Source organism: Oryctolagus cuniculus, chromosome 8 (assembly GCF_051225735.1).
Source record: "Oryctolagus cuniculus isolate XC-2025 breed Fujian yellow rabbit chromosome 8, ASM5122573v1, whole genome shotgun sequence".
NCBI lineage: Eukaryota > Metazoa > Chordata > Mammalia > Lagomorpha > Leporidae > Oryctolagus > Oryctolagus cuniculus.
Window position 1 is genome coordinate 53,557,519 of NC_142874.1, and position 16,868 is coordinate 53,574,386.

The following is a 16,868-nucleotide window of genomic DNA, read 5'->3' on the forward strand; positions in this document are numbered from 1 at the left end:
TGTCTTATCACTGCCTCATGGAAGCAGCTGTAATCTAAAGAAAGAGTTGGGAGCTAGCTTGAAAAACTGGATCACGCGGAATGTTTTGAGTGAGTGCAGTCCCCTTGTCTGCGCTGGTCCATACCAGAGCATTCGGAGTCCCGGTGAAGTCTGAGAATAAGCTTGTTCGTGGGATGAAGTGCCCAGCACATTCCTGGGGTCAGCTGGCTTCCTCAGTGGGCAGCCTGTGCATGTGGACCAACACTTAGAAGGGCCCCTGCTTGGTTTCATATTTCACTGTCGTCCCCTTGAAATTCGAACTCATTTTTGAATAAGGGGCCCTGCATTTCATTTTTTACTGTATGCCATAAATGATGGAGCCGGGCCTCCCTGGGGTATGACTTACCTGTCCCAGTAAGAAAATATTTGAATGACTGCTTCTCAGGCAGTGCCTCACAGAGAAGGAAAAATCAACCTCAGTGACTCTCCCTTTGTTCAGAGGAGGCCCAGGTGGCTTTACGAGACGGACCTGCCAGGCAAATTGGAGCAGCTCCTGGAAGACTCGGCCTTCAGGGCTCTTGGGAGACTGGAGCAGTGCAAATGAACTGATGCTTCACAAAGGCCTTGCAGATAAAACTGCTCGATCTCAGCTTTCTGCTCTGTGTGGTTACAAACCAACCTTGCTCGTTATCTCTTGAGGCAGAAAATGTGAAAGTCTTGGCTTCTTTCTCTGCTGTTGAACTTTTTTTTTTTTTTTTTTAATTTTTTTGACAGGCAAAGTGGACAGTGAGAGAGAGAGACAGAGAGAAAGGTCTTCCTTTTCCGTTGGTTCACCTTCCAATAGCCACTGCGGCTGGTGCGCTGCGACCGGCGCACCACGCTGATCTGAAGGCAGGAGCCAGGTGCTTCTCCTGGTCTCTCATGGGGTGCAGGGCCCAAGCACTTGGGCCATCCTCCACCGCCTTCCTGGGCCACAGCAGAGAGCTGGCCTGGAAGAGGGGCAACCGGGACAGAATCCGGCGCCCCGACTGGGACTAGAACCCGGTGTGCCGGTGCCACAAGGCGGAGGATTAGCCTAGTGAGCCGCAGCGCCGGCCATTGCTGTTGAACTTTAACTTTCGGCATACTTCTGTATCATGAATTTCCCCACCTGCCTTTACCATTCTTCCCCCTGTGCCCTTGGAATGAATATACAGTTAAGAACCTCGTGCCTCCTCTGTTCATATAGTCTTGCCTTTTATTGAGACACTATATGGTTGAGTTTTATTTTGGCTTGCATTGTGAGAACAATGATTTTTTTAAAATATTTTCCTAAATAAAAAGGCTCTAGCATTGAGTGTGCTCTTTAAGAACTATAACATGATTTTTTTTTTTTTTTTGACAGGCAGAGTGGACAGTCAGAGAGAGAGACAGAGAGAAAGGTCTTCCTTTTGCCGTTGGTTCACCCTCCAATGGCCGTCGCGGCCGGCGCACTGCGCTGATCCGAAGGCAGGAGCCAGGTACTTCTCCTGGTCTCCCATGGGGTGCAGGGCCCAAGCACTTGGGCCATCCTCCACTGCACTCCCTGGCCACAGCAGAGAGCTGGCCTGGAAGAGGGGCAACCGGGACAGAATCCGGCACCCCGATCGGGACTAGAACCCAGTGTGCCGGTGCCGCAAGGCGGAGGATTAGCCTAGTGAGCCGCGGCGCTGGCGGTATAACATGATTCTAATACACACAGCCCTGAGATTGTCCGTGAGCCTCTCTGCCCCTAATTTAGTGCCCTGCCAAGTTCCCGTTTTTGATATGTTTGCTACTGCTCAGCCTCCAGCCAAGAGAAAAAATTGAGATATGAAGTATTTAGAAACCTGGAGCAATTTGCCTGTTGAATTTAATAATACAAACAAATTTGGAGGCTTGTATTTTTTGTCTTTTTTATATTTCACTTTTAAGCATTTCATATGTAATGTATTTTATACAGTATCATTCTACAACAGATTGACAATTAAAAAAAATATACAACACTGACTCCTAACCACAGAGTTTAAGAAGCACTGTCCTGGATCATGGGGTCAGCTGTTTGCTGTGCAAACATAGAAACTTTTCTGTCTCTCTTTCTCTCGCGTTTTGTTGTGTAAGGTTTATTTATTTATGTTAAAGGCAGAGAAACAGCAGGAGAGAGAGAGAGAGAGAGAGAGAGAGAAATCATCCATCCCGTGGTCCATTCCCCAAATGCCACAAACAGCTAGGGCTGGGCCAGGAACACCATCTGGGTCTCCCACTGGGGTGCCAGGAACCCAAGGACTTGAGTCATCACATGTTGCAACCCAGGTGCATTAGCAGGAAGCTGGGTGGGCAGCCATGGTTGGAATCAGGTGTCCTAGTATGGGATGTGGGTGTCCAAAGTAGTGACTTAACCTGCTGCATCACATCAACTGCCTCCGAACTCACACTTTTATTTTTTTTAAGTTTTTATTTATTTATTTGAGAGGTAGAGTTACAGACAGTGAAGGGGAGAGACAGAGAGAAAGGTCTTCCTTCCGTTGGTTCACTCCCCAAATGGGCGCAACAGCTGGAGCTGCACCGATCTGAAGCCAGGAGCTTCTTCCTGGTCTCCCACATGGGTGTAGGGGCCCTAGGATTTAGGCCGTCTTCTACTGCTTTCCCAGGCAAGAGCAGAGAGCTGGATGGAAGAGGAGCAGCCGGTACTAGAACCAGTGCCCATATGGGATGCCAGCGCCACAGGCAGAGGATTAACCTACTGTGCCACAGCGCCAGCCCCAGAAGTCACACTTTTAGAGATGAGTGTTTTCTAGCCTTCTTCTCAAGTCTTGGTCTCTTTTAATTGTAGACCTCTCAGCAATTCTAACTATTTAAGGTAGATTTGTAAAGCATATTATATTGGGAATTGTGATAGAAAGATCACAAGTCAGTTCCGAAGATAATTCTTGGTTTCTCTCGATGGCCATCAAATTGAAAATTTTGTGGTGCACGTTTAAATATTCAGCATAGTGTGCTGAATTTAACGCTTCAAGAGTTCTGAGATAAACAAAGCAATGCTTTTCCTTAAGAGCAGAAAATTTAGTGGGAGAAAGTTACACTTTTGATTTTTAAGTAGAAGAGTATGTTGGGACCTGGCATTATGGTGCAGCCACTGCTTGCAATGCCAGCGTCCCATTTGAATGCCAGTTGGAGTCCTTACTGCTCCACTTCCAGTACAGCTCCCTGCTAACGCGTCTGGGAGAGCAACAGAAGATGACCCAAGTCCTTGGGCCCCTGCATCCTCATGGGAGACCTAGATGAAGCTCCTGGCAACCGGCTTCAGCCTGGCTCAGCCTCAGCATCAGTCTCAGCCATTGCGGCCATGTAGGAAGTGAGCCAGCGAATGAAGACCTCTCTTTTTCTCTCTAACTCTTGCCTGTGAAATAATTAAATAAATCTTAAAAGAACAAGAAAGAGTGTGTTGATCATTTTAGTAATACAGAGTGAAAGGTGGTCGTCAGAGCCCTGGAGAGGAAAGAATTATTTGCCTGTGGATTTGGGGGTTGAATGAACGCATGGGACATCGCTGAGCAAAAGCAGAACATACACGTTTGTGACCTTTGACCTGGCTATTGAGGGAACTAGAACTTGGCCAGTGAAACATTTATGGGAAGTATTGACAGCTTAGAAACAAACAAGGCTTGTTCAAGGTCCTGTGACTTGTGTTTTGTGGCTGGAGTCGGAATGTGGGGCAGCAGATTCTGAATGTTTTTGTTTAGTTACTTTCGGGCCCTGTCCCTTGTAGCTCCAGCTGAGTGCTAGGACTTCCAGGGAATGGATCAGTTACACCTAAGGATCAGCCGTGGAGGGGCCAGGTGGACGGCAGGAAATGTCCCTCCCTCCAGACGGTGGGGCAGCCACGGTGCTGATGCATGGAGGTTGCACTTACCAGTTGAAGGATTATAGAGAAGACAGACAAGCCAGCAAATCCAAGGATGCTGCTTCTCTGGCTGCACAGAGATCAGGGAATATTTGCTATTAGTGGAGACCTCCAGGCGGTAAATTCCAAATGCCTAACCTGGACCTGTCAGTAAATGTCAGCACAGTCGGAAAGACAAATAACTCACAGGAACGGAAACTGGGATGGCCAGCAGGCATAAACTTATTAATAAGCTAAGAAATGCAAATATGAGCAATGAATACTCATCCCATTTCCCAATCTTAATATTGGTGAAAGTGAAACAGTGTGGTAATGCCAGGTGTTGGAGTTATTGCAAATAAAGAGGTGTTTTTTTGTTTTTTTTTTTTTTTTTTTTTTTTAAGAGGTGTTTTTCTCTTTCTTGGTAAGACTGGAATGTGCCACAACCCACTTTGGAGAGGTTTTGTGATATCTGGTAAGGTTTAAAATATACTTACCCTGGAGCCAGCATTTACATTCTAAAGATACATGCTTATGTGCTGAAGGATTCATGAGCATGGAATACAATTACAGTGTCTTTTTTAGATTTATCCATTCATTTGAAACTCAGAGTTACAGAGAGAGAGAGAGAGAGAGAGAGAGATTCCATCCTTGATTCACTCTCCAGATGGCCACAATGGCCAGGGCTTGGCAAGACCAAAGCCAGGAGTCAGGAGCTTCTTCTAGGTCTCCCACACAGGTAGCAGGAGCCCAAGCACCTGGGCCATCCTCTGCTGCTTTTCCAAGGTGCATCAGCAGGGAGCTGGATCTGAAGAGGAGCAACTGGGACAGAAACTGGCGCCCATAAGGAGTGCCAGTATTGCAGGTGGCAACTTTACCTGCCACGCCACAACACTGTCTCCCATTACATTATCTTTTGAAAGCAAAACATTAGAGATAAATTCAAATGTCCTTCGCTAGGAAAATGGATCTGTTATGGTATAGTTACCAAGAAGAATACAGGTTGAGCGTCCCTAATCCAAAAATGGTAAATCTATAGTGCTCCACAATTGGAGATGGTTTTGCCTGCTCTCGGATTTTCTAATTAAGGATGCTAGGCCAGTGAGATCTATGCAGATATTCCACATTCTAAAAAATTCTGAAATCTGACACACTTCTGATACTAAGCATTTTAGAAAAGGGGTTCTTATCCTATGTTGTACAACATTTAAAATGTATGAATCAGATTTATAAGTATAACCTTGGCAAATGCTACATATTAATGGGTGAAAACAATAAATTGTACAGTATCTATTCTTTTTCATTATCACAAATCATGGGATACTCATTAGTGTTAAGTTAACATGTACATACCTGTCAGGCAATAGAAGCGTAAGTGTGTAGGTGAGGGGTTGCCATTGTGGTGTGATGGGTTAAGCTACCGCCTGAAAGCCGGCATCCCATTTGGGCACCAGTCAGAATCCCAGCTGCTCCACTTCCCATCCAACTCCCTGCAAATGTGCCTGGGAAAGCAGCGAAAGTGGCCCAAGTGCTTGGATCCCTGCACTCATATGGAGACCTAGAAGAGGGTCTGGGCTACTGGCTTTGGCCCGGCCTTGCGCCCTGCCACTGTGGCCAGTGGGGGAATGAATTCACAGATGGAAGATCTCTCTCCCTCTCTCTGTTACTCTGCCTGTTAAATAAACAAACATATATTTTAAAAGAACAAACCTCCTTTAAAGAAGAAAAGCATGGGGCTGGCATTCTGGTGCAGTGGGCTAAGCTGCCTACGATGTCAGCATTCCATATGGGTGCAAGTTTGAGTCCTGGCTGCTCCACTTCTGATCCAGGTCTCTTTCTGTCTCTCCCTCTGTCTCTGTAAGTCTGCCTTTCAAATATAAAAAGTGAGTCTTTAAAGAAAAAAAAAAAAAGAAAGGAAGAAAAGTGTGTTGGTAGGAGGAATACAAAACAATTTGAGAGTAGTTAATAGAGGCAAATGGGGTTAAGGAAGTATTAAGAGAACTTTATCCTGTGTCTCTTATATTATCTTTTGAAAAACAGATATGAAGCAGATAAGACAGAGTGGTGATAGCCGTACATGGGGTCTGCAAAAAAGTTCATGAAAAATACATGCTATGGGGAGGGGGGGACTGCATGGATTTCAGTTTTTTGGCAGCAAAATAACTTGATCTTTTGATCCCATTTTCCATGAATCTCTGAAATATTGTTAAAATGTGTAATTTCCTATACATCTCTCTGGTTTTGAATTATTTCCTTAAACAGTTGTGCCTGGTGTATACCCGGCACTCCATGGGATAGGTACTGGTATTATTGCAGGTCAGGAAGCAGGGCGGGATGATGAAGGAGCTGTCCAGTACGTGACCCGCGCTGGCCCCTGCTCCTTCCCCATCTGCCATGGACTTCGTGGATGTCGGCTTCTCTGGCTGGCACATGGCTGAGGGAACGGGGGAGGCCGAGTGCTCCTGAGATCCTGGCCAGCTTAGCAATCAACTGTCCAGAACCACGGATATACAGATCATTGTCCTGAGCACACTCCGTGCCCAGCACCCTCCTGACGCCTCCCCGCTGCAGCGCTGCAGTCCCACCAGCCAGCACGCATCCCACCAAAGCTGCATCCTTCACACGCCCTCTAGGGCTCCCAGCCAACGTGCAAATGCAACTGTACCAGTTCCGCAGAGCGCCTTCTAAATCTCCCTGAGAACAGCACTTAGATACCCCCGAGCTGGTGTAATAGGTAGATAGGTGCAGCAAAGAGTTATTCTGAGGGCCATAATTTCATTTAGTTATCTCCTGCGATCAAAGATTGTTTAACACCAGAAGTGGCTGCCTGGAGCAGCTGTTAAAGCAGCGCTTTGTGTGGGAGATGAGAAGATTCAGTATTTTGACAGCCACGGCAGAGGTGTGAGTAAGAAGACTTCTAAGAAAATCCTGAACCTTGCTTTTTTGTAGCGGATGAGGATCCTCTAGCCCAGATTTCCTGTACGGATGGAGGAGAGAGGCGGGGTGTTTCCCCTTTCCTCAAATCTTGACTTCTTCTATCACTTGAGTTTAGACAGCAGCGACCATTTGTTATTTAGATTTTTTTTTTTAATACATAACTCACCTGTCCATCAATTGTGTATTCAAGGCTTCCTGGGCTCCAGGCAAGCTACAGGACCTGTGAGTCTGAAAGAATCGGTTAGACCCTGCATCGGGGGCTCCGCTAGTCTGGAGAGAAGACAGAGCGAGGCAGGCCATGCAAGTAATTCCAAGTTGGTGGTGCCAGTTGTGCATGGGTGCCCAGGCCAGTGAGCTGGCATCCAATCAGAAGCCCTCACCATCGGGCGGGTTTACTTTAATCCAATGAGTTTTCTTTATCTCTGATTGACACCAGGGTTTTGTTCGTGAGACTAATGGATGCTGGAGATGGATGTTACCTGGGGACATTGTGTTGATCAAGACAGTGTGGATTGGACTGGACCTTTTCAGAGGTCTTCCCTCTTTGTGTTACAGGGAACAAAAGTTTAATGAGTCTGGGAGTTGGGACGTGGTGTGGCTAGGACGGAAGCATTCCAGACCCAGGGCTGGGCCCACTGCCCGCCCAGTGACCTGCTGGCCCGTGGGGGAGGCTCTGTCCAGGACGACATTCTCAGAGACTGCCGCTGCTGGCAGGCTTGCCGTTCCTTTCTTCTCGTGACTGAAGAAGAGAGACGGATGACAGGCTCAGTGATAGTGAGTGATGTGTTAGTTAACGTGGGGGGAAATCCAGTTTCCTCAGCTAGCGCTGATTTCTGCTTTTCCTAGTACTGTACTCTTCCATCTATAGATGACTGAGCAGTATTAAGCTGTCTTCTTAGTAAATCCCACACACAGGAAAGCAAAAAGGCACATGTATAAGGGTACTTCCAGAAGTTCGTTGAAAATGAAATTAAAAGATAACTTTCTTTTGATTAAAAAAAATGGAAATCCATGTAGAGTTTCTCTTAATATGCATTTTCCATGAATCTTTTGAAGACTCCTTAAATGCATGAATTTTAATTTTTTGCACCAAAGTAAACTAATTTTTTCAAGATTTATTTATTTATTTGAAAGTCAGAGTTAACACAGAGAGAGGAGAGGCAGAGAAAGAGAGCAAGGTCTTCCATCTGATGGTTCACTCCACAATTGGCCACAACAACTGGAGCTGTGCTGATCCAAAGCCAGGAGCCAAGAGCTTCCTCTGGGTCTCCCACGCAAGTGCAGGGCCCCAAGGACTTGGGCCATCTTCTACTGCTTTCTCAAGCCATAGCAGAGAGCTGGATGGAAGTGGAGAAGCTGGGTCTCAAACCGGCGTCCATATGGGATACTGATGCTTCAGGCCAGGGTGTTAACCCACTGCTCCACAGCGCCGGCCCCAATTTTTTTTTTAAGATTTATTTATTTCAAAGGTAGAATTACAGAGAGAGAGAGAAGAGAGAGAGAGAGAGAGAGAGAGAGAGAGATGTTCCAACTGCTGGTGCACTCCCCAAATGGCCGCAGTGGCCAGGGGTGTGCCTGGCCAAAGCAGGAGCCAGGAGCTTCAGCCAGATCTCCCTAGTGGGTACAAGGGGCTCAAGCACTTGGGTCATCTTCCAGTGCTTTCCCAGGTGCATTAGCAGGGAGATGGATTGGAAGTGGAGCAGCTGGGACTGGAACCAGTGCCCATATGGGATGCCACTGTCTCAGGCTGTGGCTTTACCCATTGTGCCACAGCACCAGCCCCCAAAGTAAACTTTTAATTCCATTTTCTTTTTTAAAGTATTTTTACAAGATACAGTGATGTGTCTGTTCATTTTTTTAAAAATACTTATTTCTTTATTATTTGAAAGGCAGAGTTACAGAGAGGCAGAGGTATAGAGAAAGAGAGAGGTCTTCCATCTGCTGGTTCATTCCCCAGCTGGTTGCAATGGCCAGAGCTGGTCCAGTCTGAAGCCAGGAGCTTCTTCTGGGTCTTTCACATGCGAGCAGGGGCCCAAGGACTTGCGCTATCTTCTCCTATTTTCCCAGGCCAATGCAGAGAGCTGGATCAGAAGTGGAGGAGCCAGGACTTGAACCAGCGCCTGTATGGGATGCCAGCACTGCAGGCTGCAGCTTTACCCGCTATGCCACAGCACTGACCCCTAATTCCATTTTCCCGTGAACTTTTTTGAAATAGCCTCATAGGAAATTACCCCTTTGGAAAACTCTGCAGTTTCTAAGAATTTTATTTTCTATGCATTTCATACAAACCAAAGCAAACAAATAAGTTTTCCTTATTAGCAAAATTTGTGTTTTCTGGTGTGCTCAGGACAGCTAATAGTCCCTGTGGCTCGGAGTGGATGGAAATGGATTCTTTGCCCTTGGACACAGACCGTGGACAACTGGAGAGCTTCTCCATGGTCTACCTCACATAGGCTTCCTTGATGAATAACCCTGCTTCAGGAAGGCAAGTGCTGTTAGGATTGCTTCACAACTGAGGAAGCAAAAGCCCTGAGCAGACACATGGCCCGTCCTGCTCTGCAGAATGGGTTCCACCACTGCAAGTGGTGCCAGGACTGCACTTTTCTCATCGTGAGCTGACTTTTTCCATTACCCTGGGCTGCCCGAGTGGAGGGTAGGCAGGGTATGATTTGATGTGTTGGGAACCCAACCAAGTCTCTTTATCTCAGTCTTCAACAATTTTGTGACAGTGACATCATCTCCCTATTTTGCAGTTAAGAAAACGGAGGCTTTGGGAATCAAGTGTGTGCCCTAAGATTATATTCAGCTAGTCGGACTTCCTAATTGACCCTTTTGAGTTCAAGTTCTGCTCTGTTCTAGATTGTCACTGGCTTTGGAGTCATCGTGGGCATTTCAATTATGGGAGTCCTTGGAACTCATCCTGCAGACTAAGGGACCTGGTGTTTTATTCCCTGCAGAAGTTGTGTGTGTGTGTGTGTGTGTGTGTGTGTGTTTAAGATTTGTTTTATTTATTTGAAAGGCAGAGTTATAGAGAGAGACAGAGAGGTCTTTGTCTTCCATCCTCTGGTTCACTCCCCAAGTAGCTGCAATGGCCAGAGCTGGGGCAGGCCAAAACCAGGAGCCGGGAACTTCATCCAGGTCTCCCCCATGGGTGCAGGGTAGCACCCTGTTCCTGTGTTTCCCACATGGGTGCGGGGTAGCCCCCTGTTCCCGTGTCCTTTTACACTAGTGCAGGGGATGCTCAGTGCCTAATCCCTGCTCAATGTGGATAAAGGCGCACACCTCCCTCCTGGGATCCTTGGTGGTTGAAAGAGAAATCTGTGCCGATGACAGCCGCCCGGTTTGAAGCTGTCAGAATCTATTTGCTATGACCATGTACCTGACAGCTTGGCTTGGAGGACTGAAAAAAGATCGCTGCCGTAGAGACAGGGCTGGGCATCGCCTGCATTAGATGGGCTGCCTCAGCAGAGTGCTCTGGGCAGGCTTCTTAGGGGCACTTTGCAGCTTTGACCACTGAGCTGCCTTCTGCTCCGAATTTCTTTTCCCTTGTCAGCTTCCGTCCTGGAGAGAGAAGGCACTGCCCCTCCTTGAGCAAGCAGTGGTATGGTGGGCATCCGCCTTTCTCACATATAAATGACTAAATGCACTTGCTGAAGAGTCTGGATTTTCAGGACGTGGATGATATGAGTAAGTTTCCCTCAGGGCCTTGTCAGCCTGGGAAAGACAGTCGTTGAGGTTCCTGACCCAAAGAACTCAGCTTTGTGCACCCAGAGTGCCTGTCCTGACACTGAGGCTCATCGCGGTGTCACTGCGGTGGACTGTCTGGCTCCGGTGTCCCTGGCTGGAGTGATGGATGTCACAGAGAGCAAAGGGCCCTGCTGTTGAAATGGGAAACCCTTCTGTTGCACAGTTCTTGTCCACTCCCAAACACGGTGTGAAACACACTGCTTGGCTCTCGCCTTAGTAGATTACAAATACCCTGGGCACGCCGACTCTTCCTACTTTATGCCCACAGAGTTTGTCTGGCACCTGCTAGGAACTTTATTAATATTTGCCGACCTGAGTTGTACTAATTTCAATACAAAAGTAATGAGGAGCAAATTAAAATAATACGTGGGGCGGTGGGTTCCTGTGACTGTTTCCTGCGGCCTTGTCTGGTTCTTAAGGGTTTGTTTCATAGCAAGAAAGGGAGAAACAATACGCGTGTGACATAATGGAGGTACAGCAGAGACCCTAGCATGTGAGTGCTTACTCCCTTATTGATTTTTATTTTGAAGAGACATTCATAAATGTTGGCGCATGTCAGGGGCTGTGCTGGGAGCTTTGTTAGCTTTCCATATTTTTGAATCCAGCTCTGCTTGTGCAGGTTTTGTTGGAGGTGGTTATAACAAATAATGTGGAACTAGCAAGCAGCATGTCTGAGACAAACGCTTATCAAGATGTGGGGCAGGAAATGGGGTTGTCAAGCAGTCCAGCAGAAAGGATGCATTCGCACTGCTTTGGGAGTTTGGGGAAGTTCTGAGGAAATCCTAACCTGTTGACCCCTTGTTCCGCCTTCAGGCCTGCTGGTGGGTACCCTTGACGTCGTGTTGGACTCCAGTGCCCGGGTCGCTCCGTACCGAATCCTGTACCAGACTCCAGACTCTCTGGTCTATTGGACCATTGCCTGCGGTAAGGAGTGATATTCTTTTTTTCTTTTTTCAAAGATTTATTTATTTATTCGAAAGACTTAGAGAGAGAGGAGAGGGAGAGAGAGAGAGAGAGGTCTTCCATCCCCTGGTTCACTCCCCAATTGGTCGCAATGGTCGGAGCTGTGCTGATCCAAAGCCAGGAGCCAGGAGCTTCCTCCAGTCTCCCATTTGGGTACAGGGGCCCAAGGACTTGGACCATTTTCTTCTGCTTTCCAAGGCCACAGCAGAGAGCTGGATTGGAAGTGGAGCAGCTGGGACTCGAACCAGTGCCCACATGGGACGCCGGCACTGCAGGTGGTGGTTTTACCCACTATTCCACAGCGCGGGCCCCAGGAGTGGTATTCTGAGATACTCGGAGATTCTCAAGCTTACAGAGGAGCATCAGGACTGACTACTTGTGTCTGGAGGGAAGGATTATGCGCTTCCTGCATGCAGTCAGCTGGTATTCAAGGGTAATTCACCTTGGCTGTTTCAACTCGTGAACTCAGAAGCTCAATGGCCATAACACAACAAAGGCTTCTTTCTCACGGTAGTAAAGTCATGCAGATCAGGTAGCCTCCTGCAGTGGAGTGGAGTGACATGCTCTAGAACATGAGCCCGCCAAGGTCACCTTACAAGGAAGGAATGGGAGCGTGGAGCACTCCTGTGTTTAGCTCCTCAGCCCAGACTGGGCACACAGCACTTCCACTTACACCTGGGAGTGGTCACATGGGCTCAACCCCACAGCAAAGGAAGTTGGGAAATTATAAGGAGCATCTGGAGTACTTGGGTATACTGAGTTTATGTGGTATGTCCTATGGCAGTATTCCTGTTGAGTACAGATAATTTATTTCACCTGCTGATAAAATCTTTGATACCGGATGTGCTTGAAATGGTAAACAGCCCTGTTACTATTAGGCTACCCACGTGAAATTCTAATCTAAAATGGCCAAGGTATTTGTTTGCTCATAGCTTTTAAAATGACAACAGGAAAAGTAAGACTCCTGAACACTTAATTCAAAAAGAATTTTTAGCCTCCATGATTGTTTATATCAATAGACTTTATCTTTAGGATTTTTAGAAAAGTTGAGCAGATATTCAGAGTGCCCATGTAATTTTCACTATTATTAACACCTCAGTATGGTACTTTTTTGGAATTAATGAACCAATACTGATACACTATTACCAAGTAAAATCCATAGCTGATTTATATTCTCTTCAGTCTTCCTGATGTTCTTTGTCTTCTGGTTTCCCAGCTTTATACTCTTGGGTGTGCAAGTTTCTAAGACTTCCCTTGTTTTGAATGAGCTTGACAATTTAAGGGATGCTGGCCACGCCTGCTGTCGGATGTTCTTCTGTTGGAATTTGATGCGTTTTTAAAGTAATTAGACTGGAATTTTTTGAGAAAGATCACAGGGGTGAAGTGCATTTTGATTTTACTATGTTAGTATGATCGTCTACCCGAGCTAGAGGTTTTCAGGATTCCTCACTGAAAAGTTACTCCTTTTGTTCCCCTTTTCAACTCTACTCTTTGGAATGAAGCAGCTATGGACAGTCCACATGTAAGGAGTGGGAAATTCTTTTCTTCATCCATTGGAGTAAACTATCTACTTAATTTATTGGAAATTATTATACACAGTAGGTTTGTCTCTTCTCCCTCATTATTCATTTTTTTTTTTTTTTTTTTTTTGGACAGGCAGAGTGGATAGTGAGAGAGAGAGACAGAGAGAAAGGTCTTCCTTTTGCAGTTGGTTCACCCTCCAGTGGCCGCCATGGCTAGTGTGCTGCGGCCAGCGCACCGCGCTGATCCGAAGGCAGGAGCCAGATGCTTCTCCTGGTCTCCCATGGGGTGTAGGGCCCAAGCACCTGGGCCATCCTCCACTGCCTTCCTGGGCCACAGCAGAGAGCTGGCCTGGAAGAGGGGCAACCGGGAGAGAATCCGGTGCCCCGACCGGGACTAGAACCCGGTGTGCCAGCGCTGCTAGGTGGAGGATTAGCCTATGAGCCGCGGCGCTGGCCATCATTATTCATGTGTTTATATCAAAATGCACTAATGGCTATGTATTTTACACCCTGAGTTAGAATCCAACGCTACTTTAATTTTTGCTCAAATTCTCTTATCTTTGGTAGTTGGGAACTCTTAGTTGACTTTATTCATGTTTCTAAAATGTTCTAAACTTGGTAGGTAGTGTTGTGCTAGGATCTAAAGATATAAAGACCATTAGATTTGGTCTGTGCTCTTGAGAAACTCAGAGTACTGGGGATACAAGTAAATAATTTTTTATAACCTCATATGAGCAAATACCCTCCAGTTCCATTTGATTCCTGCATGCCCAATTAAATACCGGAATCTAGGCTATAGGGGAAGTTATCTAAGTGTGATTTCAGTCTACTGGAAAGCTACTAGATCCGGAATCTAGTTCTACCTGAAATCTGACATTACAGATGAGATGCAAACAGCCTCACTGACAGACAGTTAACTACTTTCATTGATTTCACATTTCTGTGAATGAAGGGGTGACTTCAGGGTTTAGGGCATTGGGAAAACCACTTAGAAGTGAAGGATGGAACTTGGGTGGGAGGAAGCATCAGGGAGAGCCACTAAGCCGCTCAACTTGGTGAAGGTGTAGAATGGACGCTTTGCCTCATCCTCACTTCCAGCCATTTCATCCATTGTCCCCTGGTTGTCTTCGAGAACTTTTTGGGTTAGGAGCTCCTCCTCAGATTTCTCAGTGAAGCACTCCAGGTTGCTCCTGGTCTTCCCAGGCCAGTTTATGGTAGTGCCTCCATCCAGGTCTCCCACATGATTGGCAGGTGCTCAAGTACTTGGGCCATCTTCCACTGCTTTCTCAGGCACATTAGCAGAGAGCTGGATCAGAAGTGGAGAAGCCAAGACTCGAACCGGTGCCCAGATGGGATGCCAGTGTCTCAGGTGACAGCTTTACCCTCTAAGCCTCAATGCTAGCCCCACAGCTAGTTTTGTTGAGCTGGTTACACTCTACAATTCTCTCTCTCCTTTCTCACCAGTTGACTAGCACCTGAGGCTCACACTAGACTACTAAATAGGTGCAGATTTGTCTTCAACAGCTGGTTTGTTTGGACATAGCTCCGCAGAGCCAGGAAGAAATCCAGTCTTTTGTGCTCCATAGCTTTCTGTGGGGAAAAGTAGAAGGCAATTCATTTAGTTCTCTCTCCATTCAAGGAGCAAGAAGGTTCTAACAGTGAGAAGGGTTGTATAGTTCAGTGGGATTGTGGATACAGAAATGAAAGTGATTGGAAACCTTATGTTACAAAAGGAGTTCTCTTCTCAGGAGAAGAGCTAGAGAGAAAGAGAAGGAGGAAACCATTGAGAGTTTCTTCTGGATACATCTAACTTCCAAACAGGACTAATGTTGGAAACGAGGTAGAGTGGGTATGTTTGAGTGATCCTCACTGTTACACACTTCTGAACATTGTCTTGATTTGGCTTCCCATTGAATGTTTCTCTTTTCTTTACCATTCCAAAAATCTCATCAAAATTGAGAGATACATAAGCTATCATCTTGTCCACCCCTCTTATTTTGTTTTTCAAAAAGTTTGTGTGTTTGTTTTATTTGGAAGGCAGAGATAGAGAGAGAGAGAGATCTTTATATGCTATCTTACTCCCCAAATGCCCACAATAGTGTGGACTAGATTAGGCTGAAGTCAGGAGCCCAGAATTGGATCTGTGGGTGGTAGGGACCCAACTCATTGAGCCATTACCTCTGCCTCCCAGGGTGAACATACGCAGGAAGCTGGAATCAGAGGTGGCGCCAGGATATGAGCCCAGGTACTCTGATATGGGATGTGGGTGACCCAACTGGCATCTTAGCTGCTATTGCAAATGCCCATTCCCTTCTTATTTTAACAGGATACAGAGTCAAAGTAGATTGTTTGAGTTCATGTTCTTGGTAATAGAAAGTTATATAGAGCGCAAATCAAGTCCTCAGGTAACCCCACTCCTATCCCAACACGTCTGAGTGGCACCATGCTGGCTTTTGTGATTAAACATTCTTTTAGTCAGCAGCTGGTAAGACCCAGAGTTTAATTAAAGATTGCTAATTAGTCTGCTCTTGCTATTTCTCCACAGTAGACAGAGAAAATGCTGGGTAATTTCGTTGCTTTTCACATGAGATAGACATAATGTGAAAGTTGATAAGTATTTTTAAAATCCTTTCCTGGTGTGTGTACCCCAAAGATTATTCTTGTATCCCTGGGAACACAGCAGCTCAAAAAAAAAAACTTGATTTTTTTTTCTTTAAGCAATATATACTCATTTGAAAAATTAGGAAATGTAAGTAAACAAAAAATTTAAAAATTTATAATATTACATCACAAATAATCACATTCCAGTTTTTAAAAACATATACTTTATATATTTATATATGTATATATTATATATGTGATATACACATGTGTATATATACATACACATGCTATCTTTATATATATATATTTAAAAGCAAGTAAAAATAAGGGCTGTTTAATATATTGGAAATACTTTCCATGTCAATAAAATATATTTCCATAACATCAATTTTAATAGGCAGGTAATATTTTATTACATATAAGACATTTTTTCTTTCTTTTAAATTTTATTTAAAGTATAGAAATTTCATGTCAAAAATGATTATTCACATGATCAGTTAGGATTCATCCCAGGGATGTGAGAATGGTTCAGCATGTACAAATCAATAATTGTAATATATCACATCAACAGAATGAAGAACAAATACCATGTGCTCATTTAAATAGATACAGACAGGGTATTTGATAAAATTCAATATTCCTTCATAATAAAAACTTTAAACAAATCAGGATAGAAGCAACATACCTCAGTATAATAAAGGCTATATATGACACACCCACAGTCAACATTAACCCAAGTGGAGAACAATTGAAAATGTTTCCTCTGGAATCTTGAATAAGACAGGAATGTCCTTTTACAAACCAGTCTTACTGAAAGTATTAGCTAGAGAAATAAGGCAAGAGAAAGAAAAAACAAGGCATACAAATAGGAAGGGAAGAAGTCAAATTACCCCTTTTTGCAGTTGTCATGGTTCTTTATTGAGAAAATCCTACAGACTCTATAAAAAGGCGATTAAAACTGACAAATTTATCAAACTTTCAAATTTAGTAAATTGTGTGATACAAAATCAATCTGCAATAATCTGTGGAATTCTTGTAGACCAATAGCAAACAAATTAGAAACAAATCCCATTTGCAGGAACTACAAAAAAGAATAAAATCCCTAAGAATCAATGCAACCAAGAAAGGAAAAGACCTGTTCACTAAAAATATAAAACACTAAGGAAAGAAACTGAAGAAGACACATAAAAGGTAAAGACATACCATGTTAATGGATTGGAAAAATTAATAGGTCA

The 16,868-nt window shown here is 45.0% G+C and overlaps 1 protein-coding gene across 1 annotated transcript in view; it reads left to right on the top strand.

Moving 5' to 3' along the window:
• The window catches only part of TBC1D9 (TBC1 domain family member 9), a 123,752-nt gene that overhangs the window by 44,211 nt on the left and 62,673 nt on the right, over positions 1 to 16,868 (top strand). Inside the window, exon 2 of the mRNA XM_002716945.6 lies at positions 11,357 to 11,467. Within this exon, the coding sequence (XP_002716991.1) occupies positions 11,357 to 11,467 (111 nt within the window). The remainder of the gene's footprint in view (positions 1 to 11,356; positions 11,468 to 16,868) is intronic.